At 43.9% G+C, this 18,112-nt stretch overlaps 1 protein-coding gene across 1 annotated transcript in view; it reads left to right on the forward strand.

The window, feature by feature from the left end:
• The first annotated feature begins 9,935 nt into the window (after positions 1-9,935).
• The window catches only part of MAMLD1 (mastermind like domain containing 1), a 57,694-nt gene continuing 49,517 nt past the window's right edge, over positions 9,936-18,112 (forward strand). Inside the window, exon 1 of the mRNA XM_037059746.1 lies at positions 9,936-11,705. Within this exon, the coding sequence (XP_036915641.1) occupies positions 10,035-11,705 (1,671 nt within the window). The 5' untranslated portion in view covers positions 9,936-10,034. The remainder of the gene's footprint in view (positions 11,706-18,112) is intronic.

The following is an 18,112-nucleotide window of genomic DNA, read 5'->3' on the forward strand; positions in this document are numbered from 1 at the left end:
TCTTTCCAGCACTATTACTTTATCTCTATGGCTTCCTTTATCACCTTCCTTTATCAGCTATTCTATATCTTTTGATTGGAGCATTTAATCCATTTACGTTTAAGGTTATTATTGAAAGGTACTTATTCATTGCCATTTATGCACCTGTGTTCCTCTCTATCTCTCTTTTTCCCTTCATCACCACCACAACCACTACCACCATCTACATTACCACCTCCATCACCACTACCTCCATCATCAACCACCAACATCACGATTATCACCCCCTCTACCACCATCACTATTGCTGTCACCCTCATCTATATCAATACCACCAGACCACCACCACTACCATCAACACACACACACACACACACACACACACACACACACACACACACACACAGAGGCAGGGGATATTTTTCAGGATATCTGACATGCTCCATGATGCGCTCAGAGGAAGAAAGAAATATTTTTAGATTGTCATCATTTCCAATATGTAACCTACTCCTGTTGCTGTGGGCTTTGCAGATGTGGAACATCAGCCCATGTTTGTCACCAAAATTAAATTAGGATTTATTACAAGAAAGGCCAATATCACCAAGTGCATGCTTTAAAAAAAAGATACGTTTGGATGAGAGATCTTTTACTTCATAAAATGATATACTGAAGATTTCCTTTCAGTGGCAAAATCTTGTTGCATTTTTATTATGATTTAGTTTACAAAAGTTAGCTTTGAACACAGCTGTTCAGGAGTACCGCCAATGAGTAAAGGCAGATCTGTCTTGAATAGCAAATGCTGCTGACAAACCATGTTACAGGCTATTTTAGGACCATCAAGAATACATTTGCGTTTTCAGGAGTGGGAAGAAATAGAATATTTATTTGGTATGTATGCCATGCCAGGCATGTGCTCACTTTACATGCATGAGCTCATGTGATCTTTATAACAAATTTGTGAAGTGGACCCAACTCTCCTAATTTGGTTGCACAGCATTGGGAATGTATTACATGGCACTGAATTGTACACTTAAAAAAGGTTAATTTTATGTTCTGTGAATTTTACTTCAATTAAAAAGTTAACCTAAAACTTTTCACAATGTATGCATATATTAAATCATTACATTATACAGTTTTAGAAAAATCACATTGTACAACCTTAATATACACAATTTTTATTTTGTCAATCATACCTCAATTAAGGTGGAAATAAAGAGGACCCAGACTGTGGGGATGTCCTCTCTGGACTGATTTGGTGCTTTTATGCCATGTTCCTTCCCAGTCTCTGCCTTTATGTCATCAAAGCTCAAACAGCCTAGCTGTAAAATCTACTAACTGGGGTAGGTCCATCTGCAGTTAGTAGATTTTAGAGCCAGAATTTGGCTTTCAGAGGGTAAAATGTACCTATTTTGTAAGCATGACTTCCAGAGTACACCGAACTAACTAGGTGTCTCTGAATTCTCCCACTACACAGCTCTCAGGTGTTTTATGCAAGCAAATTCCTGCCATGGGCTAAAGGCTTTTACCTTTTTGTTTAGTCAGTTGTTGGGGCACAGGCAAATGCAAAGTCACTTGTGCCTAAGTTTTAAGACGCATCCTTCAAACCTCCCAATGCTTGGTACCTAATGTCCTTTTACCCTTATATTCTGTTTTGTAGAGAGGGCCCCAAATCATATAAACTTCAGTCCCCACAAAGCAGAAATCTGCACCTGGGTATGGCATAGAAGGTACTGAGCAGTCCGCAACTGTTTTTCTTTTTTTCCCATTTAAACTACAAGAGTTGGTGTCCTGGTGATGGAGAAGAGTGCCTCCTGGGAAGACAGGGCTGTCATTATGGTTCTGACCCTGCCATTGCAATCCAATGGGGCCTTGCTGTAAGGAGAGATATTGCTGCTGTGTTTACCCAGTTATAAGCAGAAATCTTAAAGATTTTCTGGATGGAAAGCTGGTGCTACACAATATGGTGTGTGATCCCCACAAAGTTCAAACTACCCCTTCTGCCCTCTTCACATATAGAAATCCAGGTCTGCCCTGTGGCCTTGGCTGCCTCCAGCCTCAGGTTTGCGGCCTCCAGTCTCAGCTTTGCCTCCACTTTTCCCCTTCCCTGCATGATTTTTGCCTTATCAGCTTAATGCAGGTGAAACATAGGTGACACATGTTAACCTGAGTCCTGCACAGAGTTTTCTGGACTAAGAAAATGCCCTTGCCTTTGACCTTCAGCTTCTATTTCAACCCCCAGACAGCACCTGCTTTATCTATAGGCAAGCCTTGCCAAATCCATTCAGCCATTTGAAACAAAGTCTGTCTTTTTCTTCTCCCCTAAGTAATCATCTTTATCCCAGTAATAATGCTACATGGGAATGGGTTTGGACACCAGCTCGGGGTTTCTTCCTGTGAAGAGGTCAGATTGGGTGTCAGAGACGGTGGCCCACAGACACACCTCTTCCTGGCTCTGGATCTCAGCACTCCTAATATGAGTAGGAGGGTCCAGCCTGTCTCTAAGGGCCTGGCATTTGATAGCCCAGGAGTATAAGGTTAGCACTCAATAAATGTTTGTTCAATGACAGACTACTTCAAATCTTCTCATGGGATGGTACAGTATGAATTAAGAGCTCATTAAATCCACATGCCATATGCATCTATAGGTCTGAGGCCATTCTTACAGTTGCCAATTCTTTCAACTGCTGTATTTGCACAACAGAAAGGGAGAACACAGCTGTAGAAAATCCCCCACCCAGTCCAGCTCATTTGTGCATTTGTTGGGGCTACTGTTCAGATAGCTTTGCTTGAAGCTTGTCGAAGTCACAAGTTTCCAGGTTATGGTAAGTGCTGCAGACAGTGTGGGGGAACCAAGAATGGTGAGTGGTGGTGAGCAGCAGGAGGTGGAATTTTAAATGAAGCACTCCTAACTGTCAGGTCAGTGCTGTCAGGACTTGGCCACTCATCTTCTGCCTCTCCCACATGATGCTCCATCCTAGTAGATGGGTTCTTATTTGTTAAAGAGCAAGCCAAGGCCTATTAGGGAGAGCAATATGGCAGCTTGGCAACACAGGGCCTGGAGAATAACATCAGTAACAATTACTGCCCCCAGTGTGCACACCTCAACAATATTGTGAGGTACACAGGGCGGACCAAGAACCTATTTTATAGAATAACAAATTGAGGCTCAGAGAGTGGGGGTGACTTGCCCATAATCACACAGCAAATGGAAGATCTAGGACTTAAGTTAAAGTGTTCTGGCCCTGGCTGGTGTGGCTCAGTGGACTGAGTGCCAGCCTGTGAACCAAAGGGTTGCTGGTTCGATATTCAGTCAGGGTACATGCCTGTATTGCAAGCCAGGTCCCCAGTAGTGGGTGTGTGGGAGGCAACCACACATTGATGTTTCTCCTGAAAAAAACTGACTCTCTCTTCTTTTCTTGATGAGCCTACTTAAAGGCTTGTCAATTTTGTTTATCTTTACAAAAAAACAACTCCTGGATTCATTGATCCTTAAAATTGTGCTTGTAGTCTCTATGTCATATAATTCTGCTCTGATCTTGGTTATTTCCTTCCTTCTACTTGCTCTGGGCTGTCTCTGTTGTTGTTCCTCGAGTTCTTGCAGGCATTGGGTTAGGTTGTTTGTTTGAAATGTTTCTATCTTCTTTAGGTAAGCCTGTATTGCTGTGAACTTCCCTCTCAGGACTGCCTTCGCTGTGTTCCATAAATTTTGGGTTGTTGTGAGTTCATTTTCATTTGTTTCCAGACACTTTTTGATTTTTTCCTTAATTTCAATCTTGACCCATTCGTTGTTTAATAGCATACCATTCAGTCTCCGTGCTTTTGGGTGTTTTGGGTTTTTTCCTGTGGGGTTGGTTTCCAACTTCAGTCACCTGTGGTCAGAGAAAATGCTTGGTATGATTTCAATTTTTCTGAATTTGTTGAAACTCGTTTTGTGACCTATCATGTGGTCTATCTTTGAAAATATTCCATGTGCATTTGAAAAGAATGTGTATTTAGCTTCTTTGCGATGAAGGGCCATATATATATCAGTTAGGTCCATTTCATCTAGGGTGTTGTTTAATGCCACAATATCTTTGTTGATATTTTGTTTGGAAGACCTGTCCATTTTTGACAGTGGGGTGTTAAAATCCCCTACTATAATTGTGTTGCTGTCAGTATCTTTCTTGAGGTCCTCTAGGATTTTCTTGTGTGGTTTGCAGGCCTGCGTTCAATCCACTGAGCTACACCAGCCAGGGCTAGGATTTTCTTTACATATTTGGGTGCTCCTATGTTGGGTGCATATATATTTATGATGTTAATGTCTTCTTGGTGGATTCTTCCCTTGAGTATTATGAAGTGACCTTCTGAGTCTCTCTTTATGGCCCCTTTTTTTGAAGTCTATTTTGTCTAATATGAGAATTGCTACCCTGGCTTTTTTTCTTGTCCACTTGCTTGGAAAATTTGTTTTCAGCCTTTCACTTTTAGTCTGTGATGGTCTTTTGTCCTGAGGTGAGTCTCTTATTGGCAGCATATGTGTGGGTCATGCTTTCTTATCCAGTCAGCTATTCTATGTCTTTTGATTGGAGCATTTAATCCATTTACATTTAAGATTATTATTGGAAGGTACTTATTCATTGCCATTTATGTACCTGTGTTCCTCTCCATCTCTCTCTTTTCCTTCCTTTCCTTAAAGCAGCACTTTTAGTAATTCTTGTAGAGCTGGTTTGGTGGAGGCATATTCTTTTAGACTTCTTTTGTCTTGGAAGCTCTTTATTTGGCCTTCTATCTTGACTGAGAGCCTTGCTGGGTAAAGTAGCCTTGGTTGTAGGCCTCTGGTTCTCATTACTTGGAATATTTCTTGCCATTCTCTTCTTGCTTGGAGTGTTTCCATTGATATGTCCCCTAGAGCAAGGGACATAAAAGAAGGAATAAACAAATGGGATCTCATCAAAATTAAAAGCTTCTGCATGGCTAAGGAAAGATAAAAAGAGAAGCAACTGTTTGGGAAAACATATTTGCCAATGATACCTCAGACAAAGGTTTAATCTCCAAAATATACAAAGAACTTACATGACTCCACTCTAAGAAGGCAAGAAACCCAATAAAAAATGGGCAAAGGCCTTGAACAGACACTTTTCCAAGGAGGACATACAGAGGATCCAGAGACACATGAAAAGATGCTCAATATCACTAGCTATCAGAGAGATAGAAATTAAAACCACAATGAGATACCACTTAACACCAGTCAGAATGACTATCATAAACAAAGCAACAAACAACAAGTGCTGGAGAGGTTGTGGGGGATAGGGGACCCTAGTTCACTGTTGGTGGGATTGCAGACTGGTACAGCCACTATGGAAAATAGTATGGAATTTTCTAAGAAAACTAAAAATGAACATGCCTTTTGACCCTGTTAGGAGTATATCCTAAGAACCCTGAAACACCAATCCAAAAGAACCTATGCACCCCAATGTTCATAGTAGCACAGTTTACAATAGCCAAGAGTTGGAAGCAACCTAGATGCCCATCAGTAAATGAATGGATCAAAAAACTATGGTACACTTACACAATGGAATTCCATGCAGCAGAAAGAAAGAAGGAGCTCCTACCCTTTGCAACATCACAGATGGAACTGGAAAGTATTATGCTGAGTGAAATAAGCCAGGCGGTGAAAGACAAATACCATATGATCTCACCTTTAACAGGAATCTAAACAACAAAACAAACAAGCAAGCAACATATGACCAAAGATACTGAAATACAGAACAGGCTGACAGGGATGAGTGGGGAGAGTGGAGAGAATCACAGGGGAAAAGGGGAAGGATTCACATGAACAAGTATAAAGGACACATGGACAATAACTAAGGTGGGGGGTGAAAATGGAAGGGAGGCGGGGAACACTGTGGGGGGTGGGCTGGGCAGGGCTGGGAATATAAGACAGAAAACTACTTAGACAATAATTAAATAAATAAATTTAAAATCCATTCATGGAAAAAAAAAAAAAAGAAACCGACTGACTGCTCTTGAAGCCAATCAGCATTCAGGGTATCCTGCCATTCACAGCTACCCTAGGCTTCTCCAGCTTGCAATTCTGGAAATACTGAAAATCCTGTTTGTTCTATAGAAAGGCCAATTTAAGTTTATGGGGACATTCTTCTGAAAAAAATGCAAATGACACATATGCCCAAATATAGGGATTTATACTATATACATGGATACTAATCTGATCCCATGTATATATTCAAGCATATTCTCTCTCTCCTTCCTTCCCCTTCTTCTTATCTTCTCTCTCTTCAAACATAATCCTGATGTAGCATTGTGTTATCTCTTCTGGGGCCACCTCTGCTGTGCCCCACAATGTCTTTATTTCTTTCTTCTGAGCAAGTCTAGGGATCATCTTTGTCTCAGAAGGCTTGAAATCCAATGTAATTGGCTAACATCAGTTTCTAAGACAGTCACGGGGGTATGTGGACCACTATTGAAGTGATTGTTGATGGAGTATGCAGACAGTTGTGAGAGAGAGTGACTAAGAATTAACAAACAGATTGGCCTGAGGTGAACTGAGGAAACACTAGTGAGGAATAAAGGGGAAACTAATAAACAATTTCCCCCTTTGACAATTTTGCCCAGGGCTTATATGCTCATAGTGAACCAAAAGGTCACTGGTTCAATTCCAGGTCACGGCACATGCCTGGGTTGTGGGCCAGGTTCCCAGTGAGGAGTGCACAAGAGGCAACCACACTTGATATTTCTCTCTGTCTTTCTTCCTCCCTTTCCCTAAAAGTAAACAAATAATTTTTTTAACATTCCAGGACATCAACTATCTGTTCCTGGGACCCTCCTCCGACAGACACTAAAGGTCTCAGGCTAGGAGTCAGGACACCTGGGCTGTAGTGTTGTCATTATACCGTAACTAGTTGTATGACCACAAGCAAATCATATCCCATTTTGTTTTGTGTAAAAAGAAGAAGTTGAGGTGTGTTCTCTAAAAATCCTGCCAGTGTCTACTGATTCACTTTTTATAAAAGAGAAAATCTTAAAAACCTCACAGTGAGTGGGCAGGATCATGAGCAATGCATGGCCTGAAGGAGGTAGGGTTTGGCTGGTAGCTGGGACCAGTATCTTGTTGTTATGGAATCCACGGAGACTGGAAAACACCACATGCATGAAGCTGGAAGGTTTGTTTAGAAGGATCTGAAAGTTTGGTTGGGGAACTATCACCCCCAAAGCAAAGTTGAAAGGGGAAGTTAAGAAGTAACAAGCTATCTGCTGCTTTAATCTAAAATGATGGCCTTGGAAGCCAGTCAACACCAGCCCAGGAAGGCAGACTTCAACCCAGCACCCACTGGCCCAAGTGAGCTAGCTAAGATGTCAGTGTACATTGGCCATGGGGGACAGTCCAACCAACTTCTTGCAATTGAGATGACTAACAGATCGTGGGACTGCACAAGAACAGGCACTGAGACAAATCTGTATCTAGGGGCAAAATTAACTGGATAGTAGATTTCCACACCTCACCAATGTCTGATGAAAGCAGATGCATTTAGAGTGAGTCTGGGTAGTTCTCTATAAACTCAGGCAGATTTGTTTCAGCTCAGGATTCTGGCCAGTCAGGGTATTAAAGATTAACTTTTGAAAGCTCTCACAGTAAAATCTCATATGCAAAGCCACATGACCTCTGATAAAGTAGAGTCTCCTTTAAGTCCACTGGAAAAAACAAGAGCTCAGAGAGGCTCTCATCAGCCCTTTTGCCGAAACTGCAGCCTTGACTAATAATAACACCGCACACCCAAAGCATTCCATGAAGTGAGTGGTTGTCCAGCTGCATGCAGATTTGGGACAGTGAGGGTGACACCTACTCCAGCAATTGGATCCACAGCAATGGGACTGTCATTAATGCCCCACAGGGGTCTACTTTGTCATTGAGAAGCTGGTTGGGTTCCTAATTGGAATTGAGTGGGGAACACTGGCTTGGGTGCACCATTGGGTGTCTGAAAAGTTGTGTGAGAGCTGAAGAGCCCTGTCCTTTGTCAGTGGTTCCTAATATGACATTTAGCATCTAGGGGTCACTCCCTCTTTCTCCACCTCCTGCCACCTTAGTCCCAACAAGTTAATGGCAGACCTACAATTAAATGTAAACTCTAGGAGCACACAGAATCTTCCAGGTATTCCAGGCCACTGCGACTCATAACCTCTGTCCTCCTTTCCTTCCCATCCTCCAAACCCATCTCTCCCCTGCCTGGTTCTACATAGACTTCACTATCAAACCTGTCTTGCAATTCAAGACATCAGGAACAGCACATTGGGTCCAACCACTGCTATCTCAGTCTCCCTACAGGGGGTCTTATATAAAACCCACACTCAGTCATTCTTTATTGATCCATTTCATACATTTCTACTTTCAGTATATTGGATTTCTTTGACCTTTTGGAGGAATGTAGAAAAGGCCAAATTTTAGTTTGGGCTCAGTGACTTCTTTGTGAGATGCTCCATATTGATTGAATTAATGGCCAGGAAAATATGTGGTTTGATCATTTCAAAAGGAAAGGCAAAGAAGTAGGCAAGTCGCCTCACTCAGAGTGGTGGAGCCCCTTCTCTAGGGATGAGGCAGTCAGTGTGCGGCCCTGTGGTGGATTATAGCAGCGGGTAGGGAGGCAGCTGAGTTGTCACTAAGGGACACTACATCTGCCCTTCAGCTGAGCTACTCTGAACAAGCCCTGCCCCCTTCTTGTGTCTCAGGGTCTCTGTCTTTAATAGGGCAACTTTGAACTCCCAGGACTCTTCCAGATCTGGCCTTTATGATGTCAGCTACCAGTTAGTGAGGATCTACTACCACAGGATCTGTCCCATTCTACATGAGAGTCAGAGCAGTGTCATAGATGAGAACTAAAGTTATGCTCATTTTACAAATGAAGAAATTGCATCTCAGAGATGTTAAGTGGCAAGGCCAAGACATAGGTATGTCTGTCTAGGCACCAGGGCCCTATGCCACACTGCCTCTACCTGTGCTCCAGGTCACTGGTTCTCAACTTGACTGTCCATTTAGAATCACCCAAAGAGCTTTGAAAAATCTCAGATGCCTGAGCACCACCCCAGATGAGATTGAAGCAGTTCATTTATGGTGGGAGAACCTGAGAATCTGTATGCTTCGAAGTGATTTTAATGTGTAGCAAGGTCTGAGACATGCAGCCCTGGGGCTGCTTTTTGATATCCAGTCTGCCATGAGAGTCATGACCACTGTTGTGCTAGCATGTATCCATGCGTGTATTGACCCCCCAGTGAGCCAAACATGAAGGGATGGTACTGGGTGTCCCGGTAAGACTTCCAAAGGTACAAGGGGGTTTCTTACATGAAAAAAAAAATGCTTGAAGAGAAATATATCTGTTACACTGTTGGCATTTAGGTGATTTCCAAGCCCCTGTCTACCCCGTCATATTCCTTCATTTCACTCCACTCCCTTTCCCTTTTACTTGCAGGTCATAGCCATTAACATAACAGCTACATATAGATGACTGTATAAAGTGTGAAAGAGTAGGAAATACTGCATTACTGCTTCATTCTTAAATGTATCCTTTTACAAATTGTGGGTAATTCCCCCCATGGTGCCAATTTCAGATTGAGCTCCTTTCCTGTTTCATATCTTCTCAACCTGAGGATGCATCTGCAGAGGGGAATTTCTTATGTAGATAGTTTCACACCTTTTTTTGCATTACAAGTCATTCCCATTAAAAGGAAGCAATACAAAAATGTAAAGAATAGAAAGAAATTGCCACTCCTCCCCAAGAGGTCACTATCCCAAACAGTTGCATTATATGTTCTCCCAAGTTATGTTTGTATGCTCACAGCAATAAATGAAACACAACAAAGAAATAAGTATTATGGTTCCAAATATAGGCTGTATTGTAGAGTTTTGACAATTATAAGACTTGAAACTGAGATATATTTTATCCTACAAGTTTGCTGTTCATTGACTTTATTGTGCCAAGACTTTATAAAAATTTCTTGCTCTCCCTCTCTCTCAGCCACAGGGAACCATTAAGAGAAGACAGGAAGGAGACAACTTCCAGTTTTCAGGCATGGCTGATGGGGGTTACCCTAATAAAATCAAGAGGCCTTGCCTCGAAGATGTCACCCTTTCTATGGGCCCAAGTGTCCATTCCAGCACACCTTGTACAGACCTACAGGTTCCTCCATTGACAATGAATACTAGCTCCTCAGCTATGGGAGTGGTGGGCCATTCATCACTACTTGAAAATAATCCCATGAATGACAGAGTAATGGGCCAGCAATTTATGGTACCACCAAATGCAGAAATGAGACTCAAAGGGCCCAGTATTCCTTACTATGACAAAACCAACGACATCATGGCTATGGAGCAGGACCAGGAACTTCAAGATCTGCTGGAAGAGCTAACAAATATTCAGGACCCTTCTTCAAATGAGCTAGATCTTGAGAAGCTACTGGGGAACAAGCTAGAAGAACCATCGGTCTTAGATCACTCCCAGGCAACCCTGGGCACAACTTCCAAGCCTTCGGCTAAGATGCCACACTTGGAGAGCCTTGGTTCCAGCAAAGAGTTTGCTTCTGGTTGCAGCCAGGTCACTGGCATGTCACTTCAAATCCCACCCTCCTCCACAGGGATCAGCTATACTGTTCCCTCTGCCAGTAAGCAGATGGGCTCACCCAGTTCTGTGACAGCACAAGCCAAAAGCCAGGTCCAATCAATGCTCCCCATGGCTTTGCCCCCACTCCAAGTACCTCAATGGCATCATGCCCACCAGCTGAAGGTGTTGGCAGCCAGCAAACGAGGACCTGCTACAAAGCAGCCAGGGCCCACTTCCAGTTGGTCTAACCTGACTCCTCCAGGCCTCACTCCACCTTACTGCCCAGGGCCATCACCACACCCACCACCGCCTTTCAACCCACAGAACCTCATGGTATCCTGTATGTCATCCAGCAACCTGCCAGGGAGCGCTCTCCAAGGATCTCCCAATGCCTTACTCTCAAGCATGGCATCCAGCACCAATGCTGCTCTTGTGCCCACCATGTCCTGTGCTCTTGAGAAGCTCCCCAACCCAGCTCTCAATCAGCAGCTGCAGTTCAGCCCACAGAGCTCAGTTCTTGCCAACCTAGTGTCTTCTACTATTAAAAATCCTCAAGGCCACCTGATGTCTGCTCTGCCCACCATCAACTCGGGGCCTTCTCCACCCTACCACCCAGAGAAACTCTCCAGCCCAGGCTTGCCACAGCAGTCCTTTACTCCACAGTGCTCCCTGACCCGGAGCCTCCCTCCCTGTAGTAATCCATTAAGCCAGCGCCAGCGCCAGCGCCAGCAGCAGCACCACCACCACCAAACAAATGCCATCTTCAAGCCTATGATCACCAACTCACCCAAGACCCTGAGCATGATCATGCAGCAGAGACTGATCAACCCAAGCACCAGAGCCCTGGAGCCATTTACGTTCGGCAACACCAAGCCTTTGTCACATTTTGTTTCTGAGCTGGGCCCCCAGAAGATGCCCTCCATGCCTGCCACCTCTAGGCAACCTTCCCTGCTCCATTATCTACAGCAGCCTATGCTGACAGGGGTGTCTTCTGCCACTGCCTCCTCCACAGCCACAGCCACCTTGCACCTGCAGCATCAGCAGCCTGACCATTCTTCATTCCTTCTGCAGCAGATGATGCAGCAGCCCCAGTACTTTCAGCAACCAGCAGCCTCACAGTCCATGCCTCCTCTGCTGAGACAGGTAAGACAGTCTTTTGTCTGATTGGGTTCCTTCATTTTGGAAAAGAGAACTGTGTTTTGTGCTATTGGTACCTGGCTTTGGAGGTACATCCAGGCTCTAGTCCTCTCTGAGACTGGACTTGACTCTGGAAAAGTCTATTGAAGCTAGCTAATTCTGCCTGGTTGAAGCACAGAATTAATTAGTCCAAGGTTATGGTTTCAGTTCCTGTGCAGGAGAAAACTACACCCACTTGTACTGCCAGGGAAAGGAACCCGGGGCGACAAGTCACAATTGTACATAATTGCCTTCCCCTGCACTCAGTCATAGAGCCTGTTCCCTCACACAGGACCAGCAGTGGCCTCATAGGTTGTAAGGAAATTGCACTGAAGCATTTAAATCGTGTCCCTGTTGGCAGAAGGCTTTTAGAAGTGCCACAGCAGACTTACAATGAGCAGCTCTGCTCTGGATCCACTACATTGTTTACCACTGCTTTGGATGCTGAAATAGGTCCTAAATGGAAATGACAGATGCATGTAAGGTAGTTACTCTTACCATCTCCATTTTGCACACAAAGAAACAGAGGCTCATAGAGCTGAAATGACTTTTCCTGGAGTCACACAGTTAGCGGGGCACAGCAGGAACTTGAAGACAGGCAGTCTTGCTCCAGAGCCTATGCTCTTCTCCAGATTACTGTGACTTCTCTCTCCTTCATTTATACAGATGTATCAGTCACTAAATGCTACTGATTCTGCCTGGGTGGTATCTGTCAGTTTCCACTTTTTATTGTTCTGATCCCTATCTGTATTAGTTGTCTATTGCCATGTACCAAATTACTCCAAAACATCTACTTAAAACAACATACATGTATTACCTCATGGTTTCTCTTAGTGGGAATCCTAGCACAGCTTAGCTGGGTCTTCTTGTTTTGAGTCTCTCATAAGCCTACAGTTACCTCAAGGCTCAAGTGCACTGCCATAGCTGTTGGCAAGAAGCAGTGTCTTGCAGGTTGTTGAACTGAAGCCTCAGTTTGTCTTGAGCCATTGGCCAGAGGCCTCCCATGGTTCCTTGTCATGGGGTCTTCTTCCCAGAATGTCTCACAGTATGGCATCTGGCTTCATCTAAGTGAGCAAGAGAGGCAGGGGGAATGCCAGGAACTCAGGAGTTGCAGTCTTTATAACTTAGTTTTGAAAGCGACATCCCCATCACTTTTGCTGTATTTTGTTCATTAGATGCAAGTGTGAATACCAGGAGGCAGGGATCACTGATGTCTGACAGAATACTGATTCCATGGTCCCTCCTTTCCACAGCTCTCATCCCTGCCAACTTTTAGGCCCGCTTGATCCTTGTTCTGAACTCGTACAGTTGACTCTTACGTTGGTTTCCCCCAGTAAACCATCCATTACTCTAAGCATTATTTTGCAATAATAAAAACCTTATCCTGTTTCATACTTGCTCAGAAGTTTCTAGAGGCCTATAAACCCCCATCTACTTCTTTAGCAGTATTCATTGGGCCCTACCTGGCACTTCATCCAAAACCCAGAAGTGCTTGTAGCTCCTGGTCCACTCTGCATTTTTGGCCTTTACTCTCACTGTTCCCTGTGCCTGGCCTTCCCCTTACCACCTTATCTTTCCTATCTTACCCTTACAGTTCCTAAGGCTCAGGCACTCCTCCAGGAAGCTTTTCCTTGACTGTTTTTGGTACATCTGTCTCCCATTCATCTTTCCTCTTCTTAAAGAATCCAAGGAAAAGATGTCCATGAAGTGCTTGGCCAGGGACATGGCCCAAGAAAAACACCTGTTGGGTTGCCTTCTTTTCTGAGGGCCCTGGATGAGTATGACCCTGTCAGTCCCTGGAGGATTGAGACTGTGCCTTTTTTTATCCACGTCTCATGAAACATAGCCAAGCAGAGTGTTCCACCCCAGGGAACTAGCCCTTCAATGGATGCACACAGCAAGCAGAGCTCTTGAGGGGGTGGCCAAGATGAATAGCAGGCCCTTGTCCATAGTTCAGGGGCCTTTGGTTTGATTTTTTTATAGGCTGGCTGCCATCTTTTTTTCATTGATGTTTGTGGCTGGCCAGTGAAATACCAGTACCAGCACTGGAACTCCTACTTTAGCAGGCAAAATCCTCAGCCTGGGGATAAGTTACAATCTAATACTGTGAGCCTTTTGGTTTTTTATGTCTTCAGTGGTGTACATTGTAGCCTGACTGTGTGGCCTCAGAGCTAGCTCAGAGGGCGAATTCTTAATGAAAGGGGTTATAAAAATCACACCCAACCAATGACCACATTGAGTGCAGAAACCTTTCAAAAGAAAGACCAAGCAGCCAAGCTCCCTGAAGCTAGGAAGGCCTCAGGTGGCCTCTATCAGCAGAAGCATGAAGCTGGACTCCCCAGTTAGGATGCTCTTGCTACTAACAGCTGCCTTTCCAGCCAGCACCAGCCAGTGCCCACGGGCCAGGCATGCAACCCAGTGCTTTACCTGTCTTTTCTCGTTTTATTCCTCAGAGGTAGGGGCTGTTACTTTTAAAGCTGAGAAGATTGAGGCACAAAGAACTCATCAGAGTTACCTACAGCCACACAGCAAGTCAGGGCCGGAGCAGGAAGTTTGGCTGCAAACTCCACACTCATAACCCCATGCATGGGCTTTGCCTCTAGTGGCTGTGTTCCTGTGTTAAATTTGTAATCATTGCCTATTCTGCAAAATGGGCATGATGATAGGTTGTTTGAGGATTAAATGTGTTACTTCATCTAAATTGCTTTGAACAGGGCCTGGCACAAAGTATCTGCCAAAAAAGGTTTGCTTTAACTATGACTCAACTCCTGGACCTGCGCCTTCAGATCTGTTTTCTGGGAGCTAAGATATGACTATCAAAACTGGTGCTGCATCAGGACAGAATATGAACAGTGTTCTCTCCAGACTCCATGCCTTCCATGAGATTGACAGGAGCTGTGGAGCCTTCTAGTCTTATGGCTTCTTCCTATTCTAGGCTCAGTCTACCTAGACAACTCCAGGCCAGGTGGAAAAAGAACGAGAGCCATCTTTTTTCAGCTGGCTGCAATTTCCCCTACATTCTTTCTGGAGTTCTCTCACATTCTCAAACCACTCCTCTATACAGCACTGTTCTGTCCGTGGCATTATTCTCCTAGCCAGAATGCACTGAGCAGGTCTCCAAGCTGGACACATGAACAGCTGTCCCGTTCCTTTCTCCATTCACTTGAAGGCCTAAGAACTCAGCCCTGGTCAGTCTTCTAGGGGCAAAAAAAAAAAAAGTGGAGGAAAGTGTTTGAGGAAAAAAGTAGGTCACCCGTGCACAGACTGAGTGCAGCCTTAGTGGTAGGGAAGGACCTATTTCTTGCTTCCAGCAGAGCGAACTCATCAAATTTTACTGATGGCCAAACAGCCTGAGCAGACACTCCTTGCTGACTATATGGCTTTGACTAGGTCATTGATCTTCCATGGATGATGGTGGTCACCATAGAAGGACTGAGCATTCATTTTGATCCAGATCGTAGGGTTTTTTTAAGGTGAAGTTTGTAAGTGTAAGATGACCAATCAACGCATTAGTAAGCAGAAGTGCCAAATCCCACTGTCTATAGAAACCCACTCTTATTTGCAGACTAGTATTTCTCATATTGGGAAATTTCACTTGAACAGTTGAGTGAATGATGTAATTTCAGTGAACCATTTGCTTGTAGTGAAGGTAAAATCAAATGCCATCTGACATCAGGACAGCAGTTCAGCATGGTGGTTTACACAAGAGTACTGGAGGCAGACAGGACTTGGGTTCAAGTGCAGGTGCCAATACTGACTAGGCCATGTGCCCGGAGCAATTTCATTTATCCCCTTAAGCCTTAACTGCATATGTGGAAAGAAATTATCCCAACTCTTAGGGCATTAGGTGACAAAGGAGGCATTAAATGGAAATTGCTCAGACTCCGGCCAGGTACACACTATGTACTCAGTGAAGGCTTCTTCAGGCTCCTGGTCTTGGATCTGAGGACCCCTGGGTTCAAATACATTTCCAAATTCAAAGCATTGGAGACTTTAGAAAGGTAATATGGTACATATACCAAACATCACACAACCCTCCAGTGAAATCTTGGCTGCCTTTTATTATTTTTGCAAAGAAATATGAATATTTAACTAAGTCCAGGTCAAATTTTGTCACTAAAATTACAAAAATAAAATACGTTTTCAGAGCTTCTTGGACATGAAATCACAGATAAGGGGTGTAGACCTGGCATTACTAAGGGAGGGACTCATTTCAGAGTTGTGACACCCAGCTCTGGTGTGTTAGATTTTGATGGCCCTAAATATTCTCAGTGCACTCACCACCCTGCTCCTGAGGCTGGATGACATCTCTCATTTTTAATCAGACTGTTGAAAATCACTTTAGGTTGGAAAAATCAAACTATCAGTGTTAGGGCTTCACTTTTACTCTAAGCCAACTTTACCACTGGCAAATGAAACTTAAAACACTGAAAAGGTCCATCAAGGAGATGGGGGTGGTGCTCTGGAAGACTGGGAATAGCAAGAGGCACCCAGAGTGCCCTCAGGACACATTTGCAGAGTTGGAAGTGCAACATTGTGGGGAGGGTGGCCAGTTGGAATAAGAACAAAAAAAATAGCCTGAAATATGATCAGAGGCAGGCCAAGACACCAGAGGAAGGAGGCAGCTGCAGAGAAAGACCAAAGAAGCACATGATATTTCTTAGACAGATTCTGAGAGAGGCAGGAGAAGGTAACAAAGCCTTCCTTGAGGAAGGCTGGACTTGGCCATTCCCAGGTTTGCTGTACTTTCTACCTTTAATATAAGCCCTCCATCTCTTTAGCATAGGTAGCTGTAAACACCCAGCAATTGTGGGTGAATTGAGAGACCTTGCCATCTTCCTTCCTCATATTGGCTAGTGGGCCTCTGATGGGCACTTAGGCAGTTAGATCTTAGGTGAAGTCTTGGGGAAGCCCTCTTGCCCAACTCACTCATGGATTCCTCTTGTCCCTGGGAAACTGAACACTCCAAAGTGCAGCACTCCCAGCACCCAGGGCTGAAGGCAGACAGCACAGGGCAGGGGACACCAAGCACTTGGCCCTTGGACCTTGGCCCTTGGCAGAGATGGGGGCTGGGCTTGAGACCAGACTCAAGAGGGCCCAGGTTTTGGATAACATAGGTCCAAATCCTGGCTCTGCTTCTTGTCATTTTGCAAGCAGTTTACCCTCTTAGGGCTTCAATCTCCCCATCTGTAAAATGGATATTCTAGTATACTTATCTAGTGGGGTTGTGAGGAGGACTAAATGTGATGAGATAGAAGTGCCTGGCATGGGACCTGTCACACAGTAATACTCCATCAGTGTTAGCTGGTACTATGTCAAGAAAGGCCCTGAGCCCTGCCTGACTGGTATGGCTCAGTGGGTTGGGAGTTGTCCCGCAAACCAAAAGGCCACCGATTAAAACGATAAACCTGGTTCGTTAGAGCAAGACAATCCCCTAATCTTGTCAAAGTTACATCAGCTCCATTTTCCAGTAGCCAGGAGTGATGGTGGCTACTGAACCTTCTCCTATTCTTAACATTGTTCGTTGACATTAAAAGTAAGTGACCATTATCTTGCCAAAATAGTTGAGCCCCCTGGAATCAAAGGTACCACTTATTTCAAGGAAGTACCTATGACCTTGGAATGCAAATCTCTCTCTGGCATTCTGTACTTCTCTAATTCTGAGTAAGATTGTGGAAGAGCAATACTGCTCCCTGTGTTAAGAGAAAACTTTCTTTGCATTTGTCTTTTATTAATTCTGGTGAGGAGCATCACAGATTTCTTTACAAGAGGTTAGTCCTGCTGAAATGCAAGAGCAGAGATCTCTGGAAAAAGCTCTGGGATACACTAAGGAAGGAGGGCGGAGCAATTCAGGTTTCAAAGAGCCCATGGGTCCTGTCCAAGTGGGGTCTTATCTTGCTCACATCTTCTCTATAAGACATGACAATATTTTACTGAACAAGCATCTTTATTTTGCACTTAAGCATGACTTTATATACAAGCTTAGTTTTTCCTTTCTTTCTAAATAGGGCTTCAAAGAACTATTTAGTTTGGGGAAACTTTTTATAGCTGCTTTGGGAGAAGTACAACTAGACACAATGTAACATATATTTTGAAAATTTAGGGACCAGTGACTCAGTGTTGAACAAGCTTTGTTTTAACCACTCTGAATTGCCAGGAAATGAAAATCCATAGGCTGTTGAATTTGGGAAATGCATGCTCAGCACTTGGTACTAATTTTACCAAAAATTAGATTTTTTCAGTTTCTTTTTGGTTTCTGAGAGTCATCCATGATCCTCCACCTCAATGTTATGTTCCTTTTTCAACAAGCATAAATTTAAGATGAGCTTGTGGTCAAATAGGAACCTTTTAAACATCAACCTTTCCTTCTGTCC

The sequence above is a fragment of the Sturnira hondurensis genome, unplaced genomic scaffold (assembly GCF_014824575.4).
Source record: "Sturnira hondurensis isolate 20B ecotype Veracruz unplaced genomic scaffold, ASM1482457v3 Scaffold0011291, whole genome shotgun sequence".
Lineage (NCBI taxonomy): Eukaryota > Metazoa > Chordata > Mammalia > Chiroptera > Phyllostomidae > Sturnira > Sturnira hondurensis.